Here is a 13736-nt window from a genome sequence, read left to right as displayed (position 1 = left end):
TCTGGTAGTCTGGGCTAAACATTTTACTAATTAGATTTGGATAGAGACCATTGAAAGGGAACAATGATAGGAAAGCTCTAAGACTAGCAAGTGGTTCTTGCTGTTTTGCCATGCAAAGCTATTTTTATTATAGCGATAAGTCGTGTCATGTGCCAACAGAACAAATATCTGCTATAACTGATTTCACTCAAGTTGGGATTCAGCATTGGATGATTTGACAGCAATGTTGAGAAAGAAAGAAGATACAAGTTGTATATCCTGAGATGTTTTATTTACTAGTACTCATCACATAACAATTGTAGCAAACATTCCAACTTGCACATCCACACATACTTACATATCCTGCTGGACATTTAATAATGAAGAAAGTTGATCAAAAATCAGATATGTTTAATTGTTTATCAGCTTAACAAATTTCTTGATAGAGCTTTGTAAGAAAATCATTCAGAGCTTGTGTTTGACATTCTAAGTTAATGGTTTATCCTCTGCTAATACTCGCATCATCTTAATACTACCTATCTTTCAACCAAATGCATTCAGATGGCAATTTACATGATAAAACAATTCTTAACACTTCAAAAAGAATAGTCAAACATTGGTAGAGAGCTGGGGGTAACTCTATGAGCTGTCTGAGTATTTGTGTTCAACGAGCTTTATGTAAACTTTAGTCATGACCATCCTCGATATTCCATGGGGTTACTATCAATGTCGTAACATCCACTCCTTGACTCAACCTGAACGACATCGGGCATTACACATAATACAGGTTGTGATTTATCTCCCCTCGGTAGCTGCGTTGCTCCTGGACTATGCCATTGTGAAACTGAAGGCATTTTTAGGAGAAACAAACTGACCAATCACAGACCTACACAAACTTCCTTAAGTTTGAAGAATATAGAAAGCTGCATAGACTAAACTATCAGTCTCATCTGTTGTCTCACAGAGCCATCGTTTTTTATTGGACATACTCCAGGAGTGGATATAATGACAGTGATAGTAACCCCTTGGAATATTGTGACCACATGCATAATACCTCACAACAGTTTAGGGTTGAACAATGCTAACAAAGTTTGACAGTTATTCGTTGATGGTTGTAAATTAAACTTAAGGAACAGTTGTTAAGTATTTGATACAAAATTCCAAAATACAAACTCGAAAAAGTGAATTAACATTCAAATTCATTCGATCATCATTTGTATTAAAGCATTAGACTGTCTTCCTATGAATTCCATAGGTTATATATTGATGCCAGAACTTTGTAGACAGTCTTTTCATAATGTGAACTAGCCCATTGTGAGATGATTGTCTGCAAAGCTCTGGCATCTATATAGACCATAGATGCCATAGGAAGATAGCTTAATGCTTATATTTACATTATTAACTCATTGTAAATATTCCTATTACATTTCATGCATTTGATATATATATACATGATTATACACTTATAAATACAAAATTATGTGCAAGATTAAACATTCAGCACTTTGAAGCACAACAAAACCAGCTAATTTTGGCAACTTTTCATAATCAAATATCAATATATTAAACTTAAACGAGACTGTGTGAACCAGACACATAACATAATAAATAACTCTTAAAAAATATGTTCCTCTACACATAAAAACAGACATTAATGATTATCATTCCAATTTTAGTGAGCGTCTATTGAAATTACATAGGAAATTTCCGAAAAGATATTCTTTGTATTTCATGGTTTTCTGAAGAGATACATACTGTATACTAAATTATTTTCGAATTATTAAATTTTGGGTATTTTGTGTGCGAGAATTAAATATGAAGTTTGAGGCATTGGTATAGGAAAACTGTTTGAATCTTAAATCGCGAAAAATAACTTGATATACCCAGTAAAATAATTTTTAGGCCTTATTAAATCATGAAATCAGTCATCACAAAAATATTTCATAAGTTGGGCTAGAGTATAAGTATGTCTTTATATTTAGAAAGGTTACTTTATCTTCAATTCTACAATAAGTATTCATAATCACTGAAAATAATCTGTTATAGCAAAATTATTTTAGACCTTGAAAGATCTGTAAATTCAAAGGCTGTGCTTAAGTTGTCTGAACACAATATCACACACACCAAGATAACAGCGTATCACATACAAACATCAAAAACAAAACAATCCATCTCTATTATATTTAAAAATTCAGCTTCATATCTACAAACAAATTAGTGTTATCACTACGGTAACTGCAAAAATACAAGCGAGACAAGATTACATTAACTGTAACATGGACGATACAGTGTTGGACGATACAGTGTTGATACTTGTAACAAGTCTAAATAATTAGTGTGTCCACTTAAGTATGTTATAAACATAGAATTTGTCACATAAACTTACATTGGCTCGAAACCACAAGGAAATTGAAAGGTCACAGTACAAGTGTATAAGAAAGCTGTCCATACAACAAATATGTACTTGAGTTGTTTGGCCCTGTATACCTGTAAGTTTATAGTTATACTCCAACTCTTAGCTACATTTTTTTTGTTCAATTTCTCAAAGATTTAGTCCCTAAATTGTGAGTCAATGCTACCAGGTAGAAATAATTTAACTCCTTGCATGATAATTTTCAAAGAGTAAGAAAGTTGTGAATGATGCACAGTAACTCATGTAGGCCACCTGTTCATAGTAAAATACTGTTTTCATCTTTTGACTTGTTGTGAGTCATGAAAGTTGCGAGTCATGAGTCAAATATTTCTAATATAGCGAGTACAAGAGTGAGTCACACGTGAACAGAGAAGGTTTTTCACACAGCAAGTTGTCCTCTACATTTTACTTTTCTAGGAAGAAGCGAATTAATTTAAAAGATTTCCACACCTTAACTTATAGGTAAATGCTTCATAAGCCTGTGTCACTGACAGGAAGTAAATATATAAACACTTGTGTGTCACAGGCACCTGTGGCTGCTGCCAATTAATCAAAATCAATTATTAAAATTCAAAATTTAATTTTTGAAAAAATATAATTGGTGCCAAAATATATATATTTGTTTCTGATGCAAGTTCATGCATCTTTAGTGTAAATCTAAGCTAGGTGTTGAGTGTGGTCCATCGAGTCGAAGTGTTGGGAAAATACATGTGTTATCACCTCAAAAGTAAGTAAGAAAACTTGATAAGGTGAATTATGTTCACAAAACAAGTCTTTTCTTCAGAAAAAACCCCAATAAATCCACATTCTTGTGAAAGTGAAATTAAACACAGGGACCTGACACAAATTTCTTAATAAAATATTATACTGTTGGTTAGAAATTTGTGTCAGTTTCCTGTGAATTTAAATAACGTAGCCTGAAACAACTGCAAAATATTCTGTAAGAAGTTATTAATCTCATACTTGTATCAACTTGAGCTGAATACTTACAAAAACTGTTTTTATCACAAGAGATATATTTCTCACATTCAGTACTTCACAAGGAGATCATGTGATGGTTATGAAAATTTTAATTCTATCTTACGCTTGAAAATAACAACACCAATCAAAGCACCTGAACTGAGCAATAATGATAGGCTTGTGAAAATGATATCTTTTTTTTTCAAGTTAAAAAAAAGAAAACTCTTTCAATAAAACTGCAATGTATTTACATTGCAATAAGAAACTTCCTCCATATATATTAATTTTTCTCCAATATAGTCTAACACCATTTTTTTTAAAAAATTTAAGTCACTATTTTAACTTCCTGTTAATTTCCTTTTCTTTCAAACCACCAAATCATGATATTTTGCCACCAAAAGACTGATACTATTAAATAGATACATATATGACATGGATATATAAATGATTATTAATATTTTTCATCAATGGCACAGATTACACACTACCACTCTATGACGAGGAAAATGGTTTATTGGCTAGGCTATCTGATTGGAAAGATGCTCCTGATCACAGGGGACTGTCAAAGTATACGAGGGGGTCCTATTACCACAACAGATATTAAGAGAAGATCCCCTCATATCTCTATGCTTGAGAGAGTCTTATACAAATCCTTTGGAAACAAAAGAATAAACTGGAGACAAAAAAAATCCATGAATAATTTTACGCAAATCAATTGGACAAATGAGTGTATATGGCAGTGTGAATATTATAGTGACATTATGATGGCTCTCGTTGGTTTGTTTCAATGGCCCATTGGCAAGCAGGGTCATAAAAGCTAAATGCCCTCAATGGAAGGTAAGTTTGGGTGTAAATTTTGCATAGATAAGAAAATTGGTTTGTGAACATTTTGTTTCAAAGTAAAATTTGGAGACTTGATCAGTGACTTTTACAAAGAGGATCCTAGACTTACTTTTATTCACACCAACTGTTAAAATGCTATCAAAGACAGATCGATTATAAGGAGCTCTTTAAAATATCACAACAGATTTAATTTAATTTTTATGGGGATATTTCTTCAACCTGTTTTATCAATATCACAAATTAACTTATCATAGTTAAATTTACAAGATTTATTATTGGCTTTTTACAAAAGAGTGTAAATTTGATTTACAAAAAGACAGAAAAACAATTAATGCATTGCAAAATAAGGGTTTTAACAAACAAATCAAATATAGTCCCCTAAATCAAATTAATTTGCTACAATATTTTATCACCATTATCACCATAACTCATTTACCCCTGAAGACACATTTAAACTCTTCTTATACAAATGTTGGAATAGTTCACTATGAATTTTCAGGGGTGAATGAAGTTTAGTTATATTATACTGTACAGGTGGTAAACTAAAAGAGGGATTTAATTTTTGTGATATCTACACTTTTAACTGTGGCACAAAAATAAATCCCTGTAAATATTTACATATAAACAAATCTTGAGAAGCCATCAAAGAAAGACATGAGCTGATATTATTTTCTTTACATATGTACTGTACACCAAATTATTTTTTTCACAGCAACTTAATTTCGGATTTTCATGTTTTACTATTTTTCACACATGGTGTAGATTCAATTAGTTCTGAATGACTTCGGCTTGAAAATTTTAAGCGGCAAGTTATTTATCTACTTGCCCGCAAATACGTGAAAATAAATTGATCCAATACCGAACCAGTCCCCCAAAACAAGAGCCATCAAAACAACACAAGATTAATTTGCATAATTATATAAAATGGGAGGGACTTGTTAATGCAGTCAACTCGATGATGAATATTTAAAATACCCCATTAAATTGTCAACAATTTAAAAGTGGCCATTATGATATACCATATAATACAATTAAACTCTAATTAACTCGTTTCTTGTCCTTCTGTGTTTCTTGTCATCCTCTTGGGGCCTCGACTTGCGGGACCTTTTGGACGGTTAAATTTGTTCCTAACTGCAGTTTTGATTGGATGTACTTCTTCATAAAGACAATTTTCAGCAAGCTCCTTGGGGTCATCAACTTCCAACTGTAAGAAGAAATTGCATGTTTCAAACCAAAGAAAACCCATTGTTCCTTATTTCCAACTTTTCACCTACCGATATATTGATCTAAAACTTTTATGCATTCAGTAGTTAATCCTACAAAATCATATGATATTTCAATTCATTGCATCATGTTTTTCATTTACAATGGATAAGTCAAGCATCATACTTTTTTACACTTACATATTTAATACTAATTATCTCTTGTCTAAATTTCACCAATTTTCCACCCCCCCCTCCATTAGTTTTCCAACCCCCCCCCCCCCCCCCCATCCCCCATTAGTTTATGAAGTGTATGTAAATGGATTTATTTGTATATTTGTCTAAATCGAATGTCAATGGAACAAACATATTTGGTCGGTATAGCCAGGTTTCTTGATAATACAAACTCTGGTTTAGACAAGTTATACTGACAAGGGTTGGTTTAGACAAGTTATACTGACAAGGGCTGGTTTAGACAAGTTATACTGACAAGGGCTGGTTGAGACAAATTATACTGACAAGGGTTGGTTTAGACAAGTTATACTGACAAGGGTTGGTGTAGCCAAGTTATACTGACAAGGGCTGGTTGAGACAAATTTAAATTATACTGACAAGGGTTGTTTTAGACAAGTTATACTGACAAGGGCTGGTTTAGACAAGTTATACTGACAAGGGCTGGTTTAGACAAGTTACACTGACAAGGGTTGGTGTAGACAAGTTATACTCACAAGGGTTGGTGTAGCCAAGTTATACTGACAAGGGCTGGTTGAGACAAATTATACTGACAAGGGTTGGTTTAGACAAGTTATACTGACAAGGGCTGGTTTAGACAAGTTATACTGACAAGGGTTGGTTTAGACAACTTATACTGACAAGGGCTGGTTAAGACAAGTTATACTGACAAGGGCTGGTTTAGACAAGTTATACTGACAAGGGCTGGTTTAGACAAGTTATACTGACAAAGGCTGGTTTAGACAAGTTATACTGACAAGGGCTGGTTTAGACAAGTTATACTGACAAGGGTTGGTTTAGACAAGTTATACTGACAAGGGCTGGTTTAGACAAGTTATACTGACAAGGGCTGGTTTAGACAAGTTATACTGACAAGGGTTGGTGTAGACAAGTTATACTCACAAGGGTTGGTGTAGCCAAGTTATACTGACAAGGGCTGGTTGAGACAAATTATACTGACAAGGGTTGGTTTAGACAAGTTATACTGACAAGGACTGGTTTAGACAAGTTATACTGACAAGGGCTGGTTTAGACAAGTTATACTGACAAGGGTTGGTTTAGACAAGTTATACTGACAAGGGCTGGTTTAGACAAGTTATACTGACAAGGGCTGGTTTAGACAAGTTATACTGACAAAGGCTGGTTTAGACAAGTTATACTGACAAGGGCTGGTTTAGACAAGTTATACTGACAAGGGCTGGTTTAGACAACTTATAGTGTAATTGTTTTTATCTGTCACAGAGTACCTACCTTTTTAGCCAGTTCAATGCCCATCTGACCCTCCAGGACACCCAATAGTGGTGACTTACAGCTAGAATACAGCATACGCTCCTTTATAGAACACTTATAGCCCGGCATGGAGTAGATAAAAACTGGAAATAGAGGAAAGTAAACATATGACTGTAAGATTGTGACAAGTGGAATTAACAGTACACTAGGAATGCCTTAAAGACAGATGTGTATGAACAGTTGAATTTTGTTGCTTCAAATATATGTATAACTCGAAAACACTATTCAATTTGAAGTATTTTGCTGGCTTTGAATAAAATATTTGCTAAACTTTGAAGTAAAACCTTACTTGTCAATGAATACCTCGAAGTGTTACCATTGTCTCACAGATGATCAGTTAAAGAGATTTGACTGCTTATTCTTACCGAAACTCTCCGTGTAGTCTCCTTCGTGTGTGTGTTTGAAGTTAAAGAGATGGTAGCGGGCATGGTCTTCAGGGACTTGATCCGCCAAGGCACTAGTAGGGATGTTTTCTGCTTTCTCTAGGACAATCTTCTCATCTGTCATGTCCAAACTCTACAAATCACAGTCAGAGTGGTGTTTCACAGTGAATTGATTTAAAGGCAGTGAATACCAGCTTGTTTCTACTGACATGACACTACAGGAACATTTATATATTCTTTTCTTGAAACGTTAAGTAAATTGGAGGTATCAAATTTGAATTTGAATTACAGAAAATTAAAATAACTTCCTCAATAACACCATTAGCTTACTAAGAGCTATATAAAAACAAAGATATTCTTTTTAACTCCTTAAAAATTCTTATTATCATCAATGATTACCTTGTACCCAATTTTTTAAAATGGTGATTTCATGATGTTGACAGAATATGATATAGCTTGTCGATTCAGACTCATCGCTGAAACTTTTGTACACTAGATCAACCTTTAATTACACCTACCAGTTGGACGTATGTATATTGACCCTCTACAAACTCCTGTATTTTCAGTAGAGCTTCGTCTGTGATAGGAAACGCCACTCCCTGTAAGGTCTGATGTTTGGTATCTACACCAGCTGTCTTGATCTACAAAAACAAACAAAAGATTACAAAATTAACGAAAAACAATTGTGATACAAGAAAATCTAACATGAGATGAGGAAGAGAAGGCTTTTCATTATCTTCAATGAGAGGTGGTACAATACGGGGTTTCGAGATCCCAAAAGGACGTGGGTAAAATATGACTTACCGTCAATTAGTCCCACTTTCCGGTGATTATGACGTCGCGAAACTCACATCAAATGATGAGGTCATAATCACCGGATAATGGGACTAATCGTCGGTAAATTGTACTTTGCCCCCATCGTTTTGGGATCTCGAAACCCCCGTATTGCAAATTGAGGAGGTATTTTCAATAATATCTGTATGCTTTCTAATGTAATTGAGCTCAAATCAGACAGTACCACAGTCAGGTTTAGCCAGCAAATAGTAACAGGTACCGCCTGATATTGAAACCTCTTAGCAGTATATCTGAACTTCCATGATAGTTGGTTTGTTTCTTTCATGTTGTAATGACTGTTATTCTGTATTTTGCATATTTCAGAGTTATCTGTCCTTGCTGGTAGGTACTGATTGTGACGTCATGTGTTTTCGAGCATAACATCAAACTTTTCAGAGAAAACAAAATGGTTCGCTCAAAAAATAATAGATACCTACCTGCAAGGGAAATAACTCTGTAATATGCAAAGATGGAATATGGTAATGAATTATTGTATTCTACCCACATAAGGCCCCCATTGCAGGGATTTCATTTTTAGCTACAAATTATAGGTTTGAACAGTGCATTTATGAAATGATATTCCAGATCTGATAAAAATATCATTAAATCTTGATCCTCATACTAAGGGCTGTTCCAGCAAAACATATATGGTAGGGGGGGAAGGCACTTTGAAATTGGGAGACTCACCGATAGAAGCGATTTAAAATTTTGTTGACCCCCACACATATCTATTTTTTTGTGAATGAGACCATGGCATGGAAGCGCTTTATTTTTTTTATTTTGCTCCAACATTTTTTTGGATTTACCCATTTTGATTTCTAGCATCACTGAAGAGTCGCAGGACAAAATTGCACTGTATATGATGCAGTGAATTATTGTTTGATGTGATGCATCTATTCCTAAATTTGTATAAAGATTAACATTTTTCTCAACAGTTATTTTTGTTGTCAGGATGACTGACAGCAATATTATTAAACACAAATTTTGCATTTTTATTTTAAAAAGTGCCTCAGATAGACACACCCACAGAAGTGATTTTATTGAAACGCCACCCCGGCACAGAATTGATTTTATTTTGAACCCACCATGGCACATACCATTTTTTAAAGTGCCTTCCCTGGGTGCCATATATGTTTTGCTGGAACAGCCCTAAGATTGAAATCACTTTGTATTTTTAAAAGACATCTCTTAAGTTCTCAGTTTTATGTATCTCACCTCTTTCCTTTTGATCTCCTCTAGTTCCTCCTCCGCCATCGTGAGAGGAGCTGGTGCATTCTGAGACATTAGGTGCTTCTTGTAACCACTCAATGTACAGTCACCCTGGCAACAATAAAATACTCACATAATAAACAAAATCATTACTAAGTTGGAAGAATCAAATGTAAGGGGGAAAAGACATTTAAAATAACTTCACAGTAAAGCCTGTGTTGCGCACTACTTCTGTAAATAAGACTATGTTCTCGAGGTACTAAATGACCAATATTAACAAAACTATTCATGTGTGTAATGACCATTTGGCTAAAAAGACCATAATTTGTCTCTTTGATGGTATTTTGTAATCTAAACTGGTATACAACAGGTACTGTCATGGAATGTCAAATTACCGTAACTGTAGCGAATATCTCTTCCTTGATCTGGCCTCCCCCAAAGTTCTGCTTCAGTGTCGCTCGTGTAGCAGCATACAGCATCTTGTCTCGCACCTAAATCATATAAGGTAAAGTAAATACCACTAGCACTATCATTGTATTATGATGGAGAATAGATAATTATACGGTCATAAATAAAAATCAGCAACTGATGTAGAATTTTGAAGGCGAGCCCAGAACACTAAATTTAAAAATTCGATGAGTCCCAGTACAAATAGGGTTCTTAAAATGCTGCCAAGTCCTATAGGTAAATAATGAGTCCATGACTCATCTAGGTAATTCCTGTAAAACACTGAGATAATTACTTAGTAATATTATATATAAGGTAGTTACCTGGGAAAAGTCTGGAGACCAGCTGATGAAGATCCATTCATAGCCTGACGCGTTTTTAGAGTCTAGACGATAGAGTACATAGCATGGTTGTTTGTCTTCAAGATATGGTAACACCAAAGAATCATAATGTAAACAGAGTTAAGGATAATATTTTTACATGTATCACATGTTTTGGTTTATAGAAATATTCACATGTACCTATCGTTGTGTGGGCCCCAGAGGCCAAATGATTAAGATAAAGATGTCACGACAAATTATCACAAGCCCTCCACCTCTGGGTCACGAATTCAAATCAATCCAATGCAGACGTGGGGCAGTTGAAAGGTACTGACCGCTGGTTGGTGGTATTTCTCCAGGTACTCTGGCTTTACTCCACCTCCTAAACCTGGCATGTCCTTAATGACCCTGATTGTTAATAGGACGTTAAACTAACTACCTAAACTAGACTTTTATTGTTATAATTATCTACATACTTATGCTTTCTTCAATAAATAATTAATAATAAAAGTTCATATTTAAAATCTCCATGTTTGAAAATATTTCGCTAAATCTTCCAAATATTCAATAACTTAAATATTAAATTTGGCCTATGTCTCAAGCACAGAGTGGGAGTTTCACTTGATGATGAAGGTAGAGAATAAGAAATAGAGCATTAAGTAATATTCTTGCTTATTGCCCTATCTGTTAATGTCCGTTTCTCTTTATTATACATAAGGATATCATCTTCCCAGGATCTTACTGCATCTTTACTGCCTCCAAGTTCCAATTTTTCTAAAAAATAAAAGCAAATGTACATACATGTATATAAATATGAATGAATCCATAATCGAGTTTATCTATAAAATGATTCATGCTGTATTTCTGTGCAGGTACAACAGCGTCATTATAGTTAAATTTATGACATAATTTGGAAACAAAATCTTAAATTGAAACAAAATATAAATTTAGTAATACTGATGTAGGAAACACTATATATAAGAATTAGTCTGAATTATTCTGCCATTTATCATCTTTTTTTTTATTTAGTTATGACCTTTATCAGTTGAAAGCCTATACAAACAATAGTCTGCAATATCCATATAGGAGTGTGGATTTGGAAACTCCTACCTATTTAATACATGTACTGGTGTATATGCAATCTCTTACATTGATTATAGGTTATCCGATAATTCAAATATTCAATAGGAAATGTGTCTTTGATCCGTATAATATCCAGTAAGTATAAAGCTTATTGCAGGTTCGCTTATAAAAGATTGTGATTAAAAAGGATTTTCAACACTAAATATATAGAGCAATCAAAACATGCATACATGCAAGCTCACATGCCATAATTTCATAAATAAACTTAAACAGACATCTCATCTTATCTTAATCTTTCCTACTAATTAACACTAAGCTGATGAGAATTACTGGTAATTACAATGCAGTTATAAATCTCCAAAATCTTAAAATGAGTGTTTTTTTTTTGTTTTTTTAATACCCCCCCCCCCCTCCTCATTTCAAGAGCTCTGTAGTCCTCTTCCAGGGACTACATCTATAGCTACAAGATCACAATATCAACATAATAATTTACAGCATAGGAATCTAATGATGTGGTTGTTATGTTTGAAATTCTAAATATGTTCTATCAGATCTCTGCCTTTTTGTCACTGGGAGCAATTGCCAGATATTGGTATCAGTCTATGTTTTTTTTCCCCCAATTCTCTGTACTTCTTACGTAGCAAAATCTGGAATGGCCATAGGTATCCAAAAGATTTAAACTATCTTATACAACAAATCAACATAACCACCAGTCTTCAAATTTGATACTTTTTGGATTAAAGTTAAACATACAAGACAGTCATAATTTAAATCATGCATCAAGATTGAACAGACAATGGAAAAGAAATGCGATTCTTAGTATCATTTAAATGGAATGTTGCTTAACCTCCATTTTGAATTTTGTTTTCTTTTGATCATTACTTAAGATTGGAAATGAATCTGAGAAAATCAATTTGATTCTTCACTCCTACAATTCATAACTATTGACTTTCATTAAGGGTCAATTGTACATGTGACTTTCATGAAATCATAAACAACAAATTCTAAATGCACATGCATGTTTTTTTTAATAAATGGTAAAATGTTTCTTTGAAGGTATGTTTTAAGTTGTCATTGTTGTAGAGATCATATACATTGTAGGTTCCAGTTAATAAAATATAGAAATATGCTGAAGAAATAAAGCTATTATAACAATTAATGTTTTAAATTGATGTAACCTTCTCGTGTGACTGGATCTGTAATAGGAATTATCAAAGACTGTCAACAATTCACACTTCATATAATAGGAACTAGTCTTATACTTGTAACTATATATGATCAGATGCCAATAGATTATGATAAGGACTTTTCTTAACTATCTGTTTTCAAGAAAGAGGCTGGAGTTATTTAATCACTGTTGGTCAACTATTGAAGTCTAGATCCATAGCCAGATCTCTCTTCTAACCTAATATAGCCAAGTTAAGCTTTATTAATTCAGAAAATTCATCTTGTGACTCGTGACCAGTCATGGATAGATATATGACTCATAATTGGCAGCTACAGTTTTAGTTCTAATGTTGCCTTTTTCCTTATATCAATTGTGCTTTGATCTAGGCTGCACTAAGGTGAATGGCAAATTTACATTAAGTGACTTCATATCATGCTGTTATGATGATCCTGGCACCTGACAATACCACTCTCTCTCTATTACAATGTACGTTTAAAACATCATTATTTTACACAAAGCAAATGTATGATTTACAATGAGAACACACATGTTTGCCTTAATATTCCATATAATCAACCTACCCTCAACTATTTTAACTTGGATACACCGAATTTCTCCGTCTTTTGCTTTAGCGAAAAAGTCCTGTAGATCCTTAGAAGCTGAAAACCATCAAAAACTGATTGTAAAAGATATACATGTACATTTGCCAAAAAATACTAAATATTGTTACCTTATTACTAAATCATGTGGTCAACAAGTAAATAAATATGATAAAGTTACGGTAAAATAGGATTATGTATAAAGACAACCTGCTTAATAAGACCACTTTTGAGTCCCAAATGACAAATTTCGACACATGTACCACAGGCGTCTGCTTCTGGTTTGATAAAAAATATAATAACCTACCCCTACTATATGAACATAGTAGGTTTAGGACATTGTATTTTTCCAAAACCAAATGCAGACGCCTGTGCATGTATATGCCCATTCGACCTGTGTTTATAAAGACCATCTGGCTATAAAGACTATTTTCTTCTGTCCATTGGATGTTTCATTACAGACAGGCTTGGCTGTACTATGAAATCTGACCGCAGTGACTTTTAGATCATACACAAAACTTATCTAGAACATAAACAAACATGTAACGTTAGAACAAGACTCCTCCCACCCGATCCTCCGAGGGCTTTCTTTTCATTAAAACCACAATTCTGTCACACTTAAGAGTAATTTAATGAATTGAAAATACTTTAAGAATAACTAGCAAACATTCATCTGGCACCCATTACCTGATATTCCAGTTTGATGAGACATATTTACAGTTGGTACCGGCGATAAGTTAGAAGCGATCAAAGGCGGAAGTGAAAACAGAGGTTT

The 13736-nt window shown here is 33.8% G+C and overlaps 1 protein-coding gene across 2 annotated transcripts; it reads right to left on the bottom strand.

The window, feature by feature from the left end:
• Positions 1–249: 249 nt before the first annotated feature.
• Positions 250–13732, bottom strand: LOC138336780 (twinfilin-1-like). 2 transcript variants are annotated; one of them, XM_069286343.1, is made up of 11 exons: positions 13649–13732; positions 12944–13021; positions 12373–12390; positions 10835–10885; positions 10115–10242; positions 9740–9835; positions 9351–9455; positions 7820–7942; positions 7284–7434; positions 6880–7001; positions 250–5399 (listed from the first exon to the last, which is right to left on the bottom strand). In XM_069286343.1, the coding sequence occupies exons 1-11, from the start codon at positions 13671–13673 to the stop codon at positions 5238–5240; spliced, it is 1059 nt and encodes a 352-aa protein (XP_069142444.1). In that variant the 5' UTR covers positions 13674–13732; the 3' UTR covers positions 250–5237. The 2 variants fall into 2 exon arrangements, with proteins under 2 accessions (XP_069142444.1, XP_069142445.1); XM_069286344.1 differs by lacking the exon at positions 12373–12390.
• Positions 13733–13736: the final 4 nt, after the last annotated feature.

Source organism: Argopecten irradians, chromosome 12, assembly GCF_041381155.1.
Source record: "Argopecten irradians isolate NY chromosome 12, Ai_NY, whole genome shotgun sequence".
Lineage (NCBI taxonomy): Eukaryota > Metazoa > Mollusca > Bivalvia > Pectinida > Pectinidae > Argopecten > Argopecten irradians.
The sequence above is the reverse complement of the archived record's forward strand: the minus strand, read 5'-3'. Positions and strand labels throughout refer to the sequence as shown.